Source organism: Protomyctophum bolini (assembly GCF_963924005.1).
Source record: "Protomyctophum bolini genome assembly, chromosome: 2".
NCBI classification, from domain to species: Eukaryota; Metazoa; Chordata; class Actinopteri; order Myctophiformes; family Myctophidae; genus Protomyctophum; species Protomyctophum bolini.
Window position 1 is genome coordinate 14,239,327 of NC_137863.1, and position 20,349 is coordinate 14,259,675.

The 20,349-nt window shown below is 41.6% G+C and overlaps 1 protein-coding gene across 2 annotated transcripts; it reads left to right on the forward strand.

Annotated features, from left to right (window-relative positions):
• The first annotated feature begins 707 nt into the window (after nt 1-707).
• Nucleotides 708-17,768, forward strand: cdc42 (cell division cycle 42). Of its 2 annotated transcripts, none has more exons than XM_080782615.1 (6): nt 708-789; nt 9,805-9,938; nt 10,121-10,193; nt 10,524-10,633; nt 10,963-11,160; nt 15,961-17,768. In XM_080782615.1, the coding sequence occupies exons 2-6, from the start codon at nt 9,834-9,836 to the stop codon at nt 16,048-16,050; spliced, it is 576 nt and encodes a 191-aa protein (XP_080638741.1). In that variant the 5' UTR covers nt 708-789; nt 9,805-9,833; the 3' UTR covers nt 16,051-17,768. The 2 variants fall into 2 exon arrangements, with proteins under 2 accessions (XP_080638741.1, XP_080638742.1); XM_080782616.1 differs by lacking the exon at nt 15,961-17,768 and adding an exon at nt 13,404-15,937.
• The last annotated feature ends 2,581 nt before the right edge of the window (nt 17,769-20,349 follow it).

Consider the following 20,349-nt stretch of genomic DNA (forward strand, 5'->3'; position numbering starts at 1 on the left):
CAGATTAATCGAGACAACTTAAGATACAATTTGTGATTTTGTTGTATTAAGTTCACAGAGATGGCACAACCTTTAAGAGTGCTTTTAGGAAAAGCCATAGACCATTACAATAAAACTAGCTGAAACCTAAATATTGAAAGCACTGTTTGAAGTTTCAAGTTCTTTAGCTTAGTCCAGTTACCCTGGGTAAACATGGTAACTTTGCTTTGCTTTGAAAAGTGTGGTGAAATGTCCCAATTAAGTTTAATTCTGGCACATAGTTTGTGGGTACAGTTGAACCAAAAACACTGTAAATTGAAGTATTGAACGATAAATGTATGAGATGGAAAACTTAACCCCAAATAAATTATTTCCAAATGTTAAAGAAATTAGCAATTCTTACAGAAAGTCTTACGGTCATAGTGTAAACCATGCTATATAAAATGTTACAATATCTGTCAATGGGAAACTAATGGTATAAAAATGGGATATTTAAACAGTACACTAAATGTTATGTTTCAATGCACATTCCTGCATTACATAAAGTTCTTATGCAGTGGACAAAAGAAAATCCACAATTTTGGTTTCTGGCTGGGGTACTCTGAGGCATATGGGGCATATGGGTGTGAAATTGAAATCATAAAATACATTTTCAGTTTATAGTTAACCCAGATCGTGTCGAACTGGACTGGTGAGTGTTGAACGATGCTGAGTGACGTAGTACGCGACGTGTCCCTGTTCTGCTGAGTGGGAAGCCCCTAGCGTCAGCCTGCCAACGCCCGGCTCACACAGACACAAATAGAGGATACGGTACGGAAAACAAATCTTTCCTTTTCATTCTCTTGTTTTTGTTTTAATGTAAGCGATTAAATGCTGTCTTAACGCTCATAGTTAAACTACTGCGATTATCATGAGTTTGCCACATTGAGGTTAACGGGTCACAATACTAGTTTATGCCTGTCTCATTCAGCAACAGCATCCGCTAACGTTAGCTCAGCTGGGCTAACTAGGTTAGTAAACGACTCCGGCTAAGGGAGAAGTGTGTGTTCACACCGGCTAGCAAAGAGACCATTTGTCAAGGCGTTATTGTTAAAATTCTTAACTTGGTTGTGTGACAGTCATTTATATCATCGGTCGTTTCGTTTTGACAGTAAGGGAGCAACGGCAGTTCTCAACAGCAATAGTTCATGTTAGCTGACATTAGCGCGACGTGCCTCGAGGTGGGGCTGTTGTGCGGTTACAGTACTATGTCTAGTATCGTCGAGCTACTTTGTTAGCTATTTTTACAATCAAAGGTAGTATCATGGACCTATTTGTCAACATGCCACGGCCGAAATGCACAAAATGTAACGTTTGGTTAGAACAGTTGCCAGTTAAGTTAGCCAAGCAATCCAGGCAAGCTTGTTCAAGTCCGGACGATGTGGTTCGATTTGAACGCTAAGACTATAATTAACATTACAATTGTAACTAGTTTTGAGTTGTGGGTGTTGCAATGACTTAGGGATAGGCAAATGTACGTATAATAGCTGCGTATTGCATTTCCTTGAAAGAACGTAACGTACTTTCACGCTAAATGAGCAGAACTTGTAATTAGATACATTGATTATTCATCCATCATTTGTTAATAATTCCTGTTAAAACAGTATTTCATGTTTCTTTGGCTAGTTGTTTGATGTGTTTTGACACTGTAAATGTCGCATCAAATAGGCATAATACCCTAGATCCGTATCTGGGTCAGGCCTTGTGTGTATGTGCATCACTGGGTCTGGGTCTTGTATATGAAAAGAGCTCGTAAGAAAGCTTTCAGGCAAACTGCGGGACCAATCACAGAGGAATTTAAAGTGTGTAAATCTGGTAGTAAAGCAAGTCAGCACCTTGCTGAGTCTGACTGTAGCGCCTGTCGTTTGTGATGTGAGTCAATACACGACGGTATACTATTCATTGTGCAGTTAGAGGAATTAGATGCATCCCATTTTATCATTAATAGCTAATTTGAGGTTGAGTGAATTCCGGGCTTGATGCACTTGTATCAAATCCAGTGCTTATTTCCAATTAGCTATGTGTTCTGTTTTTAAGTGTCAGCATCTGTCAGCTGTCATCCTAGCAAACTGAAACTCAGCAGCTTTCACTGCAAGCCCACATAGGCTGCCCTGCTTTCTGACTGTGCTGGGTTGCTGGCTGGCCTACAAACACAAATGAGTGGATTAAAGTCTGATAGTCATTACTGCAGCTGTGGCCAACCTACCAACACATCTCAGTTTACTGAAAAATCTATCTGCTGCTGCAAGGACGTGTTCAGATACAATCCAGGGACGTGTTCAGATATTCCAGAGTTGTCTGTGTTCATGGATGCAAGTCTTTCTAGTTCTGGGTAGTTGGTTACACATTGTACTTTAAAGTAGGCCACAGTTTGCAAACCATTACTGGCCCTGCGGGGCAGGAAGTGCCATATGCTGTTGCATGGTGAAAATCAAGTGATGATGACACAATGAGCTGCACTTCATGCCTTTTGAGCCATTAGCCTTCCTAAATTGTGTACAAGTCAAATGACTTACTTGAAGATAGTGTGATGTATGTAGAAATTTCAGTTTTACTTGTGTATTATGAATTAATTAACTCATTTGTATTTATTTTATTTACATATAGTTAAAATTGCCACCAGTAACTGACTAACTTGTAAATGCAAACAGTGCAATAGCTTATCCTGCTTGCATTAACAACTTTAACAAGCAAATGCAGGCGCAAAGTGTGTTAGAAAATCTTGAATTGAGGTATAGTAATTGCTAGTAACTAAATCTAGTAATTATTTTTTGATGGGTGCTAGCCCCTCCTATATTCAGCTATTAGTGTAGATTTTTGTCCTACACAAACAAACATTAAATTCCCATTGACTCATGTGAACGAGTACATCGACATGTTACATCATGATGATGTACGATGATAAGAGCGCCCCTCACTTAACTAAAATGCAAAAATCTGGTCAACATCACAATTATCACTGTTATGGAGTTACTACATACTTGGATGCAGTTCTAATTCTGGCTAAATGGGCGGGTAGTGCTTCTAAAATACTTTTTGCCATTACCATGAAAACATATTTTAAGCCTAGGAAATACAATGTCATAATTGGGTAATAATCTTGGTTTCTTAACCATTTAGTTAAAGATGACAACACAGCAAACATCATGCCAATATGGAGCATCCAGTACTGTACAGCAGATTTATTTATTTTACCAGCAAGATTAGTTGTGTGCTGAGTTTACATGCAGCAAATGCATTTATTTGTTCTTTGTTATTGTTAGCATAACAATTAGGGATGGACAATTCATCGGTCATCATCAGCCGACATTGGCCTTAAAATACAATATCGAATATCGAACTAATGATGATGTGAAGTAGCCTAAGATAAAAGTGTTTTAATCGGTATCTGCCAGAAATGTCATTGTTGTATCCCAGTAGTATAATCAGTAGTGTGTTTTCATAAAGCCCTTCTGTGGTCTGGTCACTCTGGTGACTTGGTATCAACAGAGTGCTCAGACTCGCTGTGATCAGGTTTGCTAGATTAATGATATTGTTTCTTTTGTTGTGATGGGATTTGCTGCTAGCATACCAGTAAGTACATGCTGCGGGCAACATTTGAAGAGAAATTAAACTTTCAAGCATGTTTGTCAGCCATGGTCACACTGAAATGGAGAGATGTGGGTATAGCTCCCATTTCATCCTAATGGACTGGACAGTTAACGAAGAGGAAGCTTATTTCTGTTAATCTATTGGCCTACTTGAATTCAAACTGAATCGGAATTGATCTTTTAAGGAGGATGAATTTAATAAACAACGGTTTAACTGTGGTCCAGCACAGTCAAACCGTTGTTTATTAAATTCCCCTCTACCCCACACTCTCTCTATATGGTCACAGTATCTGCTTTGAAACTGCAACCACAGGCACTCTCTGCTAAACCTCGTACATTCACCTACCCCCCAGTGATGCAGAGATGTGCATAGGCTTAGTGCAGACTGCAGACCTATTATGACACTAGAGAGGACAGACTGAGGACTGATTTATTTTAAAGCAAGAATTTTGAGCAAGAATCGTGCAGCACTAGTTGGCTGTCCAATTCATTTTATGTTTTTGCTACAAGAGAAGACTTAAAATTAAGAGAGGTTTAAGTCAAGCACTTTGATGTTGTCTGTTTAAAGCCACAGTAGTTTGCCACATTTTGAATGTACTTGTGGCCAGCATCTACAGACTAAAGACAATAAATATTTTAATGGTAAGAATGAGTCGTGTGAGAAATGAGAATCGTGATCTCAATTCTTGCGGAGGAATATCGAGATTTACATTTGAGCAAGAATCATGCAGCACTACTAGTCTATATATCTCAACATGTTGGGATAGGGACATGGGAGCATTTTGCGCAGGAAGAATGGATGATTTGAGGCTGGGGGTCAAGTTCTGACAAAGGCTTGTAGAAAAAAGAAAAAGAGTCAGACTCATAGGGATGTGGGGGTTGTTGCTATTGGGTCCTGCCTTAGTGAAAGTGAATTGCTGTTAAAGGCATTGGGCATTACTATTAATTCAGCTCTATCAAAGTTAGCTGCAAAGCCGTGCTGAGTTCCTGTACTATGCTGTAGTCTGCAGTCAAATAGGGTTCTTTAAATATTCCAGAAAATGTGTATGCTGCATTGCTGCCTGCATATGCTTTTCAGTGTGCAATGATTTCTACTATCGGGATCAGTATGTGTTTTATAAAAATCATAATTGTGAAAGTTAATTGTCATGGCAGCATTAATATTCATAGATTGACACCTACAGTATGATCATGTCCTAGGCTCCTAGCTAGCTAAATGGTGCTGTGCAGCACAACTAAACAGATGACGTTATGCTCCAGCTTTAAGCCGCAGTGACCCACTGTTGGGAGAGAGGGATGGGAGGTGTGCTCGCCCAATATGTAGGAAATTAGGAACGAGGGGGAGCAAAGTGTCGTCTGTCACATAAAAGAGAGCTTTGCTGAGGATCTAGCAGCCTCATTCCCTCAGATAAAGGACATTTCCATTCTTAGACGTCAGATGAGAAGCTGTTACTTAGCTGCTTGGCAGCCACAGTGCAGGTGATTTGGTCTACTTGCAGCATTACTAGAATTAAGAGTACCATATGTTCTCAGTGTTTACGTTGGTGCAGGCTTGCCACGTAGCACATATAAGACCAGTTCATCAACAGCAAATCATGGATATTTGAGAGGTAGTGTCTGACGTTGCATGAATTTGAAATGAAGTAAAAAAAGATATTGATCAAAAACGCTATCAATATCTGATGTTTATTGCAGTATTACCAATACTTCTTTTCTCACCGGGTCTCTTGAAGACTCTTCACCATTTCCAAATGGGTCACTTCATTCAGCATTCGAGAGAGGCCTTTCGTCTTTTCCTGTGATTGCTATTTAATTTAGTCCATTTAAGGGTCCACACTCCACAGAAAGCATGTTTGGATATCATGTCCAAAGCACTACACCCCTAATAGTGCTTTACGAACTGTGGTATATCATCCACAACGATGCATTAAAAGCAATGACTTTGATTTCGATTAAGAATGGTATGAATTGGGAAATCAGAACCACAGAATCCCTCGAATGTTCAGTGTTTTGATAATCGATACATTTCATCGAGTAAATTCTTAACGCCAATTAATCGATTGATTAATTGTTAACATCCCTCGCTGTAGTGTGAAGGACATTCTGCTCCCCATTTTTCCCCCGGACGATTCATCATCATCATCATCACCTTTTATTTATACTCGGTACAGTTGAGGGCAAGCCCTCATTTTCAGTGTAGTCGAGGTAATTCTCTGGCAGTGCTGTAGGAACGATAATTTTGTGTATTAAATTACAAAGAGAATTTACATCTGGACAGTGGACAAATACACACAGGTACATCAACAAGCAGCCGTAGGGTGAACAGAGCTTGACATTTAAGCACTAACTCATTTGGGTTACATTTTTATTTAATATAATTTCAGGTTCGGCTAAAAGTCAATTACATAGTTATAAAGCGCTGTTATTAGCTGTTTATTAGGGATGCCTATGCACCAATTGATAGACCACAGATTTAGCTTATCACCAAGGTCGATCGATCAGATTTGCATTGCATTGTTCCAGAGTACACTACCTGCAATATTTGGTTATTATAATTGTATGTGCAAATATGGGATTGGACCGATTTACTTCAAAACTGGGTGTTGAGGGAGTGTGGTGATGTCCAGTTGTCCACAACCAAGCCGCCTATCCATAATCCATTCCAATATATGGGCATGTACTGATAACATCAGAGATCTCCATATAATGGGCATAAAAGGGACACAGATGGGTACAATGAGTAAGATTTTTCTAATTGAATAAGACGTACCAAATACCAGGTCAAATACAAGTATTTTAGTTTATTATTTATCAGCATTGCAGGGTTTGGTGTCCATCAGTTGACGGTGCATGATGAGCACACAGCCTATGACATTATGAGATTCTGCCATTAGCCACACCGTAAAAACTGGCTTTGCCGAAATATAGGCACCTATAAGAGGCTCAGTCTGTGTCTGTGTGTCCGGAGCTAATCTGACGAACCTCCAGACTGATCATAGCCAAATCTCCTGTGTAGACAGAGCCAGCAGACCACAGAAGTACCTCCTATAGCTTGTAGATCAGCTTTTTGACGTATGAATATGATGATACCCTGTAATACACATTGGTGTGAGTAACATTTTGCAGTGCCGTGGAAGGCGTGGATGTTAATTTTACAAGCACAAGCAGTTTGTTTATCTGCAAAAATGCCTTGGAATTATGTCTGTGTTCAATAATGTATGACTCTCGAACGCTAGTATGCATAATTACATAACTGGCTCAAAGAGAGGCAAAGCCATGCTGGGTGCAGTATCGGGTGAAGTGATGTGGGCCCTTAAAGTGCCACTCCCCCCAAAATAATAATTATGGCCTCACTCAGGCATGGAAGCCTCAGCATTAGTCGTACAACTCCTGCTGCTAAGATGAACATTTCAGCACTATGCTGCTTATGCTTATGCATACCTCTCTCTATATCTGCGTGATCCTACTTCAAGTCGCTTGCTCTCAGAGAGTTGTTCTGGCAGGCTGGCGACACGCAATGATGTTCAACGTAAACCTGGACATGGCTCTCCAACGCAAACCGATGATGGACCTGCACTGGTTTTGGGATGGGAGGCAGGTGTAAATCTTATATGTAGGCATTGTAGAGCGAATGCAAAAATATGCTTCCAGAATTCATGGACATGGGGTAAAATATCGGGGAGAAGTTGTGGAAATTGCTTGGTAAAAATCATGTAGTAATGTCTATGTCTGTTTGGCTGGAAAATGTGTTACCCAGGAGAGAATTATTAATTCTCTAATTAAATCGGTACATTATGTAAAATAAAGAGAGAGGGCCAGATAGTGTGACAAGCAGGCCAGTTTGAAGAGAAGCATAATGGACTAACGATGCTATGAGATATATAGGGTATGGCATGCTTAGTGTAAAATCGAGTGGCAAAGTGTATTTAACATCATTTAATGCAATCAGATGTTGATATGTAATACTTTCCCAAATATTTGTCTTAATTGGTAGCTAATGAGTACCAAGTGACCGTGTGTGTGTGTGTGTGTGACAGTGTTACTGTGTTGCTGACAGTGGCTCTGGAATGTATGTAATTGGGGGTGGTTTATTGTGTATCCATTAGAACAGCACAGATCCAGGAATAGCACAGCATTAACCAAGTGAGTGAAGCGAAACTAATGCCTGTACACATCTGATCCAACTTGTAGTCAGACAGCATGTCAAATTTATGGACTGTATGTTCTAGGTATTGGATTTTTAACTGCTTAACAGTTTAAATGAAACGTAACCCACTATCTGTTTAGGGCTAATTAAACAAAAACATTTATATATCTCTTATTAATACAAATCTTGTATATTGTAACTCATATAATCGTAGCAATGTTGCACACTTACTACTGTACTGTTCTTCAAAATGTCCGTCAGCAGTCAGACTGGATTTAACGCATGAATTATTCTACAAGCGTTTCATTCTAATGTGGCATGCGCAATGCTTTGATGTCCAGATGCGTGTGCTAGTGACAGCTGAAGCGCCTTTCTATCCAGAGCCGTGAACCAGTTGGATTCATTCAATATGGATCATATAAATGTCCAATGTTGCTGGCTGCCACAGAATCTATAATGTCAAAGTAGGCAGTAAAAAAAAGCTCCTCTAAACCTGGTGTAGAGCAGGCTATATGTATTGTCTCGTTGAGGACGGTATGGGTTTATAGGAATTGAGAGATCATTGGTTGTTGACTCTCACAGAAATTCAAATGGGTCGATTTGGTTCCGTCCGTGATAATGATTTATACAGTCCCAGACAGGTTTGTGTTGTGATTTATACCTGACATAATTATCAGTTTTTAGTCAATATATTCAAAGGATAGTCACAAGGATGTCATTTTGAGGGGGTATTTGCAGTTGGGAACTTGGAAGACAGCAAACAATATTGTTTTGTTGTCGTCGCTGCACTCAAGTTGTACTTGTTGGTGATGACGGCACCTGTTCAGCAAGTAGTGGATCTTGGGTAGATGATGGGGCAAAGTCGCAAGCATGCATGCCCTACGTACTACACACTCGAACATTTATTTTCTGTTTACTAAAGAACTGGCGAGATTCGATAACCCTGGCAGTGTAATTGCACAAACCATCAATGATTAATATATCATATCATACTATACCGGTAATTAACTCAATGTCTGAATGAAAGTCTGAATGTGTGTCAGAAACACTGCCTGCACCAATCGCTCACTTTTCACACAGGCATTAATTTGACCATAATATTATGGAGGTCTTAACGAAGCCCTTTTTCCCATTTAACAAATTATAAATTAATAATTACTTTATTAGTGAATTAAAATGTCCCCATCTACTTACGTATATGTTCCCTGTTGTTTGTGAACCTTTAGCGTGATACTGTCTCGTGTCGCGTTATTGTTCTCCTGGGCCTCGCCGTACCGAAAGAATACTTCAACTGGATTATCACACACCGCCCAGCCGGCACACACTACCCGTCTGTCAGAACCACACACCGCCCAGCCGGCACACACTACCCGTCTGTCAGAACCAGACGAGGGTCCACACCGCCCAGCCTGCACACACTACCCGTCTGTCAGAACCACACACCGCCCAGCCTGCACACACTACCCGTCTGTCAGAACCACACACCGCCCAGCCTGCACACACTACCCGTCTGTCAGAACCAGACCAGGGTCCAGTAATTAGAGTTCACAACAGTAAGAACTAGTTGGAATAATGGAGCTAAGCTTTAGTGTTTTTTTTTTTTTAACAGAATATATTATTTATACACTACAGTCAGTGATGGAGTGTAGACACAATCACATGCAGTGATACGTTTTCTCTTGTAGTCCTATATCGTTAGTAAATTGTGCTGCATCATTGTGGCAAATGACATAATAATGATCCCCTTGTTTGAGATACTGCTTTTTCTTCTCAGATTCTGTCCATGATTCCAACTAAATTGAAAACGGGTCTTTGATGTGTAGATAGGCTATATTACCAGGCAGTAACAGTTCCAACTTGCTTAGCAGTTGTTCTGTTTAATTGTTTAGTGCCATAGAGAAAGTGAGCGGTCTCTGAATGTCATCTCCTGTTCTCGCTCATCTCTTTGTTCTATCTCAAATGCAGTTATCTTGTTGACCACATGTTGTTTGATCCTTCTGCTATAGCCCCCCACTAATGAAATACAACCTGTTTTTCTCTCTTTTCCAGATCTTGAATGAGTTGTGTAAAAGCCAGCTATGCAGACCATCAAGTGTGTTGTAGTTGGGGACGGAGCAGTTGGTAAAACATGTCTGCTCATCTCTTATACGACAAACAAGTTCCCCTCGGAATATGTACCTACGGTCAGTGGATGAAGCCAAGAGATTTATTTGTGTGTGTGTGTGTGTGTGTGTGTGTGTGTGTGTGTTTGTGTGTGTGTGTGTGTGAGACTGTGTGTGTGTGTGTGTGTGTGTGTGTGTGTGTGTGTGTGTGTGTGTGTGTCCACACTGTATTTCTAACCACTTCCTCCCTCTTTCCAAACTAGGTGTTTGATAACTATGCTGTAACTGTAATGATCGGAGGCGAGCCCTACACTTTGGGCTTGTTCGATACTGCCGGTATGTGTTTTCTTGTTACATGCTACAGTTGACGTGTGGTACTCATTCAGAATGCCTACAGTTCAGATTGTAGGTGGATGAGGAAATACAGGTCCATCTCAATGAATTAGAATATTGTGTAAAAGTTAATTTTCTTCAGTAAACTTTTGCAAAATATTGTTGTTGAAATGGACCTGTATATCTGTCGGATACGTTGAAGCGTGTGCTCATACACACTGTGTGTGTGTGTGTGTGTGTGTGTGTGTGTGTGTGTGTGTGTGTGTGTGTGTGTGAGAGAGATTTATAAACTTGTGTATTTTAAACACGTGTTCACTTGTTTGCTTTCTTCAGGTCAGGAGGACTATGACAGGTTACGACCTTTGAGTTATCCCCAGACAGATGTCTTCCTTGTCTGTTTCTCTGTCGTATCCCCCTCCTCTTTCGAAAACGTCAAAGAAAAGGCAAGTCTTTCTTCTCTCTTCTGTCTCTCACTTGGCGTTGCCGCGTTTTCTCCTTTCTCTAAACAAAATTGTAAAATAAATATTATTTTGAAGGCAGTAAAAACGTGCAATGGGAACTTGGGAAGTATGAGGCCAGAAATTCGGTTAGTTTTTTTGTACGGTAGTGCTTTTCTCGTATCCTTACATTTGTCTGTGTTTGTGTGATGCTTAGTGGGTACCAGAGATCACCCACCGTATCCTTACGTTTCTCTGTGTTTGTGTGATGCTTAGTGGGTACCAGAGATCACCCACCGTATCCTTACGTTTGTCTGTGTTTGTGTGATGCTCAGTGGGTACCAGAGATCACCCACCACTGTCCAAAGACGCCTTTCCTGCTGGTGGGGACTCAGATCGACCTGAGGGACGACCCGTCCACTATAGAGAAGTTGGCCAAGAACAAGCAGAAGCCCATTACTCCAGAAACGGCCGAGAAACTGGCCAGGGACCTTAAGGCTGTCAAATACGTGGAGTGCTCAGCCCTCACACAGGTAAGAGCTATGCAAGCTTAGCTGAGGGCCCGTGTCTTTCCATATGCGTATACGGTTTGGCATTCTTTACTATTTTGAAAAACATTTTTAAATGGTTCAAATAGCAGATCTACCAGCACACGTTGTGTCGATTTTAAAATGTTGTCACTTTTTAAAATGTTCATAAAAATAGTAAAAAATGGCAAAGGTTTTAAGTATAAGGGTTAAGGATTTCTTGCGCCACCACCAGCCTTAAACCTAAAACACTTTTGCTACCCCTTACATTATGCATAGGTGTGGTTTGGGCGTTACATTAATGAAACCAATCATCGTGCCATGTGCCTTTACCTGTAAGAGTAAGTTGCGCAATGCGTTATGTCCAGTGCCATCGTACACTCTCACCCTCTCTGCCCATGGAAGAGGCAGTCCGGCATTGATTGCCTTGGAATAAAATCTAATTTAATGCACAGAATTATCACGCACGGATTGCTGGTTATAGAGAACTTGCAACATCAACTTGGTACAGTATGTTCTACAGAGGTTAAAAGGCAAGAAAGTGGTGTAAAAAGGAACATACTGTATGTCCCCTGATCCATATGCATATTGTTCCTCTGTTTCTTATCTGAATGTTGACCATGTTTGATCACTGTCCTGTCTTACATTACTTCATGAGGTCAGGGGGGTTGTTGATTCAAGTCCCATAAAGGTTACATATGATTCAGAAGAAACATGTATAGGCCATACTTGGTTCATCATCATCATTGTCATCATAACCTTTATTTAAGCTCGGAGTACAATTGAGGGGCAGGCCCTCATTTTCAATGTAGCCGAAATAGATGAGGTTAGATCAGGGCTGTGGTTTGCAGATTCGAAACAGATTCTAATGTTACCCTAGGGAAAACATTTGATTGCTCATATAGTTAAATATCTGTTGGGTTTCAAAATTGTTATTGTTGGAAAAACACTCCTTTTCCTGCATGTATTGTGACAGTATGTGTGTTTGTCTTTAGACTTTTAAAACCAAAATTAAACACTGATATTTGTCTATATAGAATAGGTCAGAAGAGAGAGACAGTACAGATACTATTAAACAAGGTTGTGGTGGTTAAGTTGCACATTATTGATTCCTGTGGGGACATTTGTCCTCTGCGCTGGACCCAAACTTTTAGTTGCAGTGACTAGGTTGCAGTTATAAGGGCATTTACCGTGGTCAAAGGAACTAGCATACTAACCTTGATGCCTTTTGGTCACAGAGAAGACGTGCACTCTCCACACACAAAGGTCTCAGTTTGGCTCAATCCCTTTCCCAGGACATTGTCACGTGAAACAACAGTGCTAACCACTGAGTTGCCACACCCCAAATTAAATTCGGACAGTGACAATCCGACATACATTAATATTGCTAGATAAATTACAGTAAACATTTTGTACTAACACCTTGATTGTACCGTCTCAGCTGAGTCTATGAAGATATAGGAGCAGTGACAAACAGAATTATTTTTTCTCTCTGGGACTCTGGGAGAGCTAGTTAATCTTGAACCTCAACTCAGCATGGCCCTGGCCATGTTCTTGTGATTGCCTTCTGACAACTGGTCATGTAACATCAGCTACTGGGAGAAGGAAGGTGACACCAGGCTTACGGGGGGTGGGCTGTGGGGACGGGCCTTGCTGGAAGAGAACAATAGGGGGGTGCGTTGCCGTGTCCCAGGCTGTGGGGACGGGCCTTGCTGGAAGAGAACAATAGTTTCTCTGCTCCACTCCTTCCTTCCGGCCCCCCTGCTGCTGATGTAATATCCTGTTTCCTGTCCGCTGCCCCTGCGGTCTGGGGAGCATCCCTCCATCCACACCTCTGCTTCACAGCCCAGCTGACAGAACTGGTCTGCGTCTCGTCTGTGGCCGCACACACGCCTTCTCTTTTTGTCATGTCTTTCCCACCCACATAATTTAACCACATTAACCCTGGTGTGTATTTTGGGAATGTCATTATAGGAAAACAAATGTCAAAATTTGCCTTCCAAAATAGCAGGATCTACAAGCTCAACAAGCTTGCAGATCGTCTGTTTTCACATTGCCAATATTGCCAATAAGGCTCAAGTGGTTAATTCTATCTCTACAGTCTTCTCTTGTGTTTCAGACTCAGTTCCTCTTTGCTTGCCCATGTTCCTCTTATGTACCCATCTCTCTCTCTTTCGCTGTGCCTGTGATTGCTGTGCTTGCTGTGCTAATAGTGCTGTTGTTCTCTCCCCTCCCCTCTGTCATTGTAGCGAGGGCTGAAGAATGTATATGATGAAGCTATCCTAGCTGCCCTAGAGCCGCCCGAGACCCAGAGAAAGAGGAAATGCTGTATATTTTAAAGTCGCCCACTCCTCTTCACCACCTCTCTTCCTATCCTTGCTATTGTTCTTGCCTTTCTACTCTATCTCTTATCTCCCCCTCTCTTTTCCCTTCATAGCTGCTGCTTTTCAAGTATTTTCGCGTCTTTACAACCAAGTAACCAACATGCCAATCAGCAACCATTTCCTCTCTTCACTTCCTCTCACCCACTGCTACTTTGTATTGAGAGCTCAGCTCACTACAGCTTGTCGCTCTGTTTTCTAACCGAGCTGTAACAATACTGAATGACATAAAAATAACATTTGGCCAAATCAACACTGGTTTCGCTCCTGTGTTAGCCGTTTTGGAAAGGGGTTAGCTTGAACTTATTTTGTATGGACCTCATTAACCTACAAGTAAGGCACATCGGCAGACATATCATTATTCTCCTTAGAGGGTTCTGCTTTTGGCCCTCTCATATATTTGGCCTGTGGCCAAGAGTAGAGCTAAAGCTATAGAGGATGTAGTATGCTGTTTGGGATGTGGCCATTGTTGCTTCAGTTAGCCTAGATTTGCCTTTCCCATTTAATAGCATTCAATGTAGAGAGGGTTTGGAGTGGATGTGGGACTCGTTTCAGGCCTCATAGTATTGAAAGATCTTCACATTCATACAACCTGTGCCTCCATTAACGAACTAATGGTTATGTAATTTTGTACTACTGTTTGATGTATAATTCACAGGCCAAGATGTCGGCTTATGGTTCCTGTTTAGTACAAATGTGGAACTATTCGTTCTTTAGCATGAAAGCATTTAACACTTGTTTTATATGGGCTCATAACCAGACAATGTTTTTTTTTTCTTTTTCTTCTTTTTTCTTGGGAGTTGTTTGCTTCCTGTCGTAAAGCAAAGCATACGGTTCACAATTTCTATGGCCACTCATCCTCTCTATATGACTAATGTGCAATTTACTGCCGTGCATATCCTCCAGTCTTGGAAATTAAGATGATATTTAATACATTTTAATTGTAATAAATGGGTTTGTGAAATTGATTAATAAAGGATAAGTTAACTTATCTCTTGTTCTCTCTTCTTTAGTCCAAAGAGGAGTGTAGTTTAGGACTAGTGTACTCTGAGCTGACTTCTTTAGTCCACAGAGGAGTGTAGTTTAGGACTAGTGTACTCTGAGCTGACTTCTTTAGTCCACATAGGAGTGTAGTTTAGGACTAGTGTACTCTGAGATAACTTCTTTAGTCCACAGAGGAGTGTAGTTTAGGACTAGTGTACTCTGAGCTGACTTCTTTAGTCCACAGAGGAGTGTAGTTTAGGACTAGTGTACTCTGAGCTGACTTCTTTAGTCCACAGAGGAGTGTAGTTTAGCATTAGTGTACTCTGAGCTGACTTCTTTAGTCCACATAGGAGTGTAGTTTAGGACTAGTGTATTCTGAGCTGACTTCTTTAGTCCACAGAGGAGTGTAGTTTAGGACTAGTGTACTCTGAGCTGACTTCTTTAGTCCACAGAGGAGTGTAGTTTAGGACTAGTGTACTCTGAGCTGACTTCTTTAGTCCACAGAGGAGTGTAGTTTAGGACTAGTGTACTCTGATCTGACTTCTTTAGTCCACAGAGGAGTGTAGTTTAGGACTAGTGTACTCTGATCTGACTTCTTTAGTCCACAGAGGAGTGTAGTTTAGGACTAGTGTACTCTGATCTGACTTCTTTAGTCCACAGAGGAGTGTAGTTTAGGACTATGCCTAGTGTACTCTGAGCTGACTAGAGCCCCTGTGGGTGTTCCTTGCATACAGCAGCACATTTTTAGACATCACATGATCAGGCTAAGGGCCGATTCATACTCCTATGAATTTGTGTGTGGATAATATTTTTGGATCGTTGTTCTCTTTACCTCCACTTTCTTGTTTGAATTGCCAATGAATTTGAAGTGTCACAACCAATGTGCACCTCACATTCAACACAGTAACATGTGCTGTGTTGGTGTCTTTATCCTAAAGCCTGAGTTATACTGTACTAATGCCATCCTTATACCAACTTTTCAAGCTATTTTAGTCATTTTACTGGTACAGACACATTTCCCATGTTGAGATACAATCACGAGAGTTTTGCTCGATCTGTTGCATGTTCCTGTCTTTGCTGTTTGGTGTGAGGTGGTAATAGCTGCTTGTGTCAACTCGTACACTGACACTAACAGCTGTTGGCTATTTTCGGTGTGCGGCAAGTTGCCAACCCACACAAATCCTTCGAACACGGACAAAATTATGCACACGTTAGTTTCCGTGAGGTTATTCATTTCTGTACTCGTCTATGAACCGATTAGTTTGTCTGATGTTACGGCACACACAATCCATTGTTCATTAGGTGTTTGTTTGGACCTGATGTTACTTTGATTTGCACAGTGACCTTCCTCCCATGTCTGTCTCCCATTGAGCCCTTTATTTGACCTGTGTGAGAGTGTGTTGTCTCATCATTCAGCCTGTGTGTGCATTTGTGTCCACAGAAAGGCCTAAAGAATGTGTTTGATGAGGCGATATTGGCTGCGTTGGAGCCCCCAGAGCCCAAGAAGAAACGCAAATGTGTGCTGTTATGAGTGATACCGTCCTGAAAGAATACATGACACACGCACACACACACACACACACACACACACACACACACACACACACACACACACACACACCTACCTTATGTACATACATGCACACACATTCTTCCCTTGCCCTCTCCATCCCTGTCCCTTGCTCTGCTAAGGCTGGTTAACAGCTATGTCCTCCAACAGCAAAGACTAAGAAAGAAGATGACCAACTAAGTTTGCGATAACCCTCTGCAATAATGACCTAGATCTGAGTCTGGCTTGGTCGGACAGAAGACAAAACTAACCCTGCTAACAAGCTGGGCTCTGGGCTTTAGTAGAATTCAAGAGTTATGTCGAGTTGAATCTTGTCAGTGTTGTGGCCTATCCACTTCTCATCACCTGGTCCCGACGATCCTTCTCAGCAGCACTCGACAAGTAGTGCTTCTTTGTTTTTGTTTGCCAACACCCGCCCCTCCCCTTCCCTCAACAAACACAATTGAAGTCTGAAAAAACTTTCTTCCATATTCCAGGTGGACTGACTCAGCTAAGCTTTGGCCACCTAGAGAACTGTGCACATCTGAAAGGATTGGATAATTATGTGAAGTTACCATAGTTGATGTCCTACATGCTCTATTAGGACCTATCATTCTGCTCTGTACCGTTCTAATCCAGTCATATGTGCAAGGCGTTCAGGGTGCTCACTAGCGGTCTATTTGGAATGCAGTGTTCGCTGAAGAGCTACAGGAAAACCGATAGCAAAGGGTCTGTGAACGGACTGCAGGAATTGGCCTTTTTTTGAAGCAGGGAACTTTTCAAACAGTGTTAGCAGAACAAGCGGTGTGTTGTTAATACGTTGCCAGGGACCAAGGGGGTGTAGGCAGGATATCGTTGAACCATTGTTGTAACCACACAGTGAGAACGGGCACAACAGAGACACCCTCGTGGTACACCAAGAGCCACATTCGAAGCATGACCTTTCCACACTTGACATGCAACTAATGCTTAACGTCTACTGAATTGCGTGCCATTGTTGTGCTCCGAGATGACCAGATCTTCAGGCTCACAATGTGTTGCAATGCGACACATTGTGATCTTGTAGATCTGATCTTACTCGGGCTTTGCGTGTTTTATCACACGACGCCAGCTGTGTCCAGGCAGGGCGTAGATTCTGTGTGACCGGATGGGCTGTCTCTCTCTCTCTCCCGTCCTAACGGTGTGCCACTGCATGTAGCTGAGCCTTGGTCTCTGTTTTGATGATAGGTTTAACAGATATAATAATAATAATGTAAGCTGGCACACAATGTTGATGTAGGCTCCAGATGTTTTTACCAAAACTTTTTTTTTTTTTTCTGTTCAGTTTGTTTTTCATTTTATATTTTTTAAAAATGAGGTTTACTTTTAACTCCTTTTTACATTTAGTGGGTCGGAACTCACCTGAACTCTTATCTGCCAGTTAACATAAAGCAAACCTGTTTGGTTTAGTATACGTAACGGAAACCTCCAATGGCAGAGAGACTGTTTGATAAAGATTATCTGTGATTGGTTCTTTTGTTTTTCCTTTACTGGTGGCTTAGAGTTGGGTTGAAGTCCAGCCCAAGTCAGTATAATTATTATAACCTGTTATTTGTTTTTGTTTTTTTTGTTTTTGGTGCAAAACCAAATGCTTTGTCTGAAGTCTTTGTTCTTTGTATATGCATACTTTTCAAAAATATTAAACTTATACCTTAATTGCCTTTACTACTTTTGCCTTGCCTTCCTTATGGCGTGATTCAATAATTTTGAGGCACCAGGTTTGAGAGAAAATCACATAACTCTGGAAAGTTGCTTGTGTTTCTTGTCCTTTCTGTCCAAACCGTTACATTGCACAGGTAATTAATTATACTGGTCTTTTAAACGCTTGGTTACCTGTATATCATCTTTACATTTACACAAACGTGTAGGGCAGTGGTTCCCAAAGTGGGGTCCTTGAGGGAGTTCCAGGGGGTCCCCGAAAAAATGATAGTTTGTTCGGGTCCATTTGGTTGCATTTGTACACTCAGTTAAATTAATTTAGATTTTTCAATATATTTTGGGATATATAATATAATATATAATGCATTTCAAACTGTGGGTCCTTGAAATTAAACGGGTTGAGAATCACTGCTAGAGCCGTAAAAATCTTCTCTTATGGGGCCCCCTGTCATATATTTTCAAATGGGGGTCCGCAGGCTAATTAGTGTCAATTTGGGGGTCCTTGACGTGAAAAAGTTTGGGAACCACCGTTTTAAACGCTTAGTTTCCATCTTTACATTTACACAAACATGTAGGGACATGAATTGCCAGCAGGGAGCACTGTCTGCCCAGACATGACTCCTGGTGTTTATACTGCCCCCCTGTGGTCTACACAGGCTGAGCAACGGGCCCTAAAGTACACCAGTACTAAAACCATGGTATCTAGTTTAATGTCTTTCAGTGTCTTCGTAAAATTATATCAGATCAATGGAAAATCTATACGATGAGCTGTGTTTTGATATAATTTGATTGTTCCTGGATCCTGTATGCATCAAATAAGTGGAAATTGGATATTTGCACGTTTTAATTTACATTCCATGGTGTTATAAGTACAGCACCATACAGTACACGTACAGTACAGTAAAGTACAGTACACGAAGGGTTGTCAGTCATGGTTGATGATATAGTTTCTGAAATTATTTTTTCAATAATGCAACATTGCATCATCATATATGTAGCTTACCCTGGCTGTGTGGGTTGGCATATTAAACAGATTACTCTACATGCAGCAGCAACCTATACAGATACAGATAAGGGTACTGTTTTGTTTAAATAAATTTAAATAAATGTACTATATATGTTGTGAATAGAATACCTGCCCTCTAGCCCTTTCTCACACACACACACACACACACACACACACACACACTGACAGGAGACTGATATCACATTCACAGCCTGCACAGATGTTCTGGAATTCCTCAAATGGCTGTAGTGTACATGAGGGTGATCCAGCGGTTGATCTCCGGTGACCCCTATCATTTCCCCTTGGGATGGTAGAGAAACCCTCCTAAACCAAAAGTATTCTCTGCGGGCGCGCGCATGCGTGCGTGTGTGTGTGTGTGTGTGTGTGTGTGTGTGCGGGCGTGCGCATGTGTGTGTGTGCGGGCGTGTGCGTCTGTGTCTGTCTCTCTCCCTGTGAGGGAGTCACACATTCCTTGCGTTTTTGGAGTGCTGTCTGTCAGCACCTTCTTACGCTAAAAGACACGCTGACAGCCATTAATTATCACACAGGCTGAACTAAGGGCATGGCTCCCTGTTCTCCCTGTACACACACACACACACACCCCCCACTCTACCACCTCTGTCCTGCCCCATGTCTCTCTTTCTGTGTCCACACACACACATAACGTTTTTAATTTGAATGACACCCAGTTTGTATGCTTCTGAGAGTACACTCAGACTTACTGAACTGTATAAGCCAAGGATCCATTTGGTTCCTGACTATCAATCATTTAGCTTCTGATCCCCTGGAACCACCTCAAGGACCTATGGGGGTCCCCTGGATCCACCTCAAGGACCCCTGGGTGGTCCCCTGGAACCACCTCAAGGACCTATGGGGGTCCCCTGGAACCACCTCAAGGACCTCTGGGGGTCCCCTGGGTCTCACTTGGAGAAGCACTCTGCCAATGAGTTGCTAAAGGCTGGAATTGGTTTTCAGTGTGGTTGACAGAACAGAAATGTTTCAAGGATGTCCTCATGGGACATCCAATCACCGTCAAGCCAGGCTGAATGTCTCCTCTGGGAGGACCAATCAGAGTAAGGGATGCAGGACCTTTGTCCAGCAGCCTCCACACAGCGACCTGAGTGGGCCCCAAAATATTCATGCATGCGCAAACTCTCTCTCACACACACACACACACACACACACACACACACACACTGACACACAGAGTACTGTGTGTTCTGCACACGGTTTTATGAGCAGAGCATTTTATGGTGATCTCTACAGATCCTGACTTCTGATGAAAAGCACACTGAGGGTTTTAGCAATATATCACAACACAGCGGTAAATCAGGGCTCAAAACCATGAGGTGCATGCACATGCCTGTGCTCTTTCTTTGTGTGTGTGTGTGTGTGTGTGTGTGTGTGTGTGTGTGTGTGTTGCGTTCTATACTGCACCCAAAAGTGCACAGGTGTCTTCAGTGCAGTACATGTTTATGAGATACAGTATTGGGTTAATTTATCAGCTCAGTGATATTTTAGTGCTTATTGTTTTGGCTTGATTGTTTGTCCATCCATACTGTCATCATAACACACAG

Coding starts and splice junctions, on each gene's coding strand:
- cdc42 (XM_080782615.1), top strand. CDS start 9,834: ATGCAGACCATCAAGTGTGTTGTAGTTGGGGACGGAGCAGTTGGTAAA. Junction 10,194..10,523: donor GGGCTTGTTCGATACTGCCG/GTATGTGTTTTC, acceptor TGCTTTCTTCAG/GTCAGGAGGACTATGACAGG. Junction 11,161..15,960: donor AGTGCTCAGCCCTCACACAG/GTAAGAGCTATG, acceptor TTGTGTCCACAG/AAAGGCCTAAAGAATGTGTT.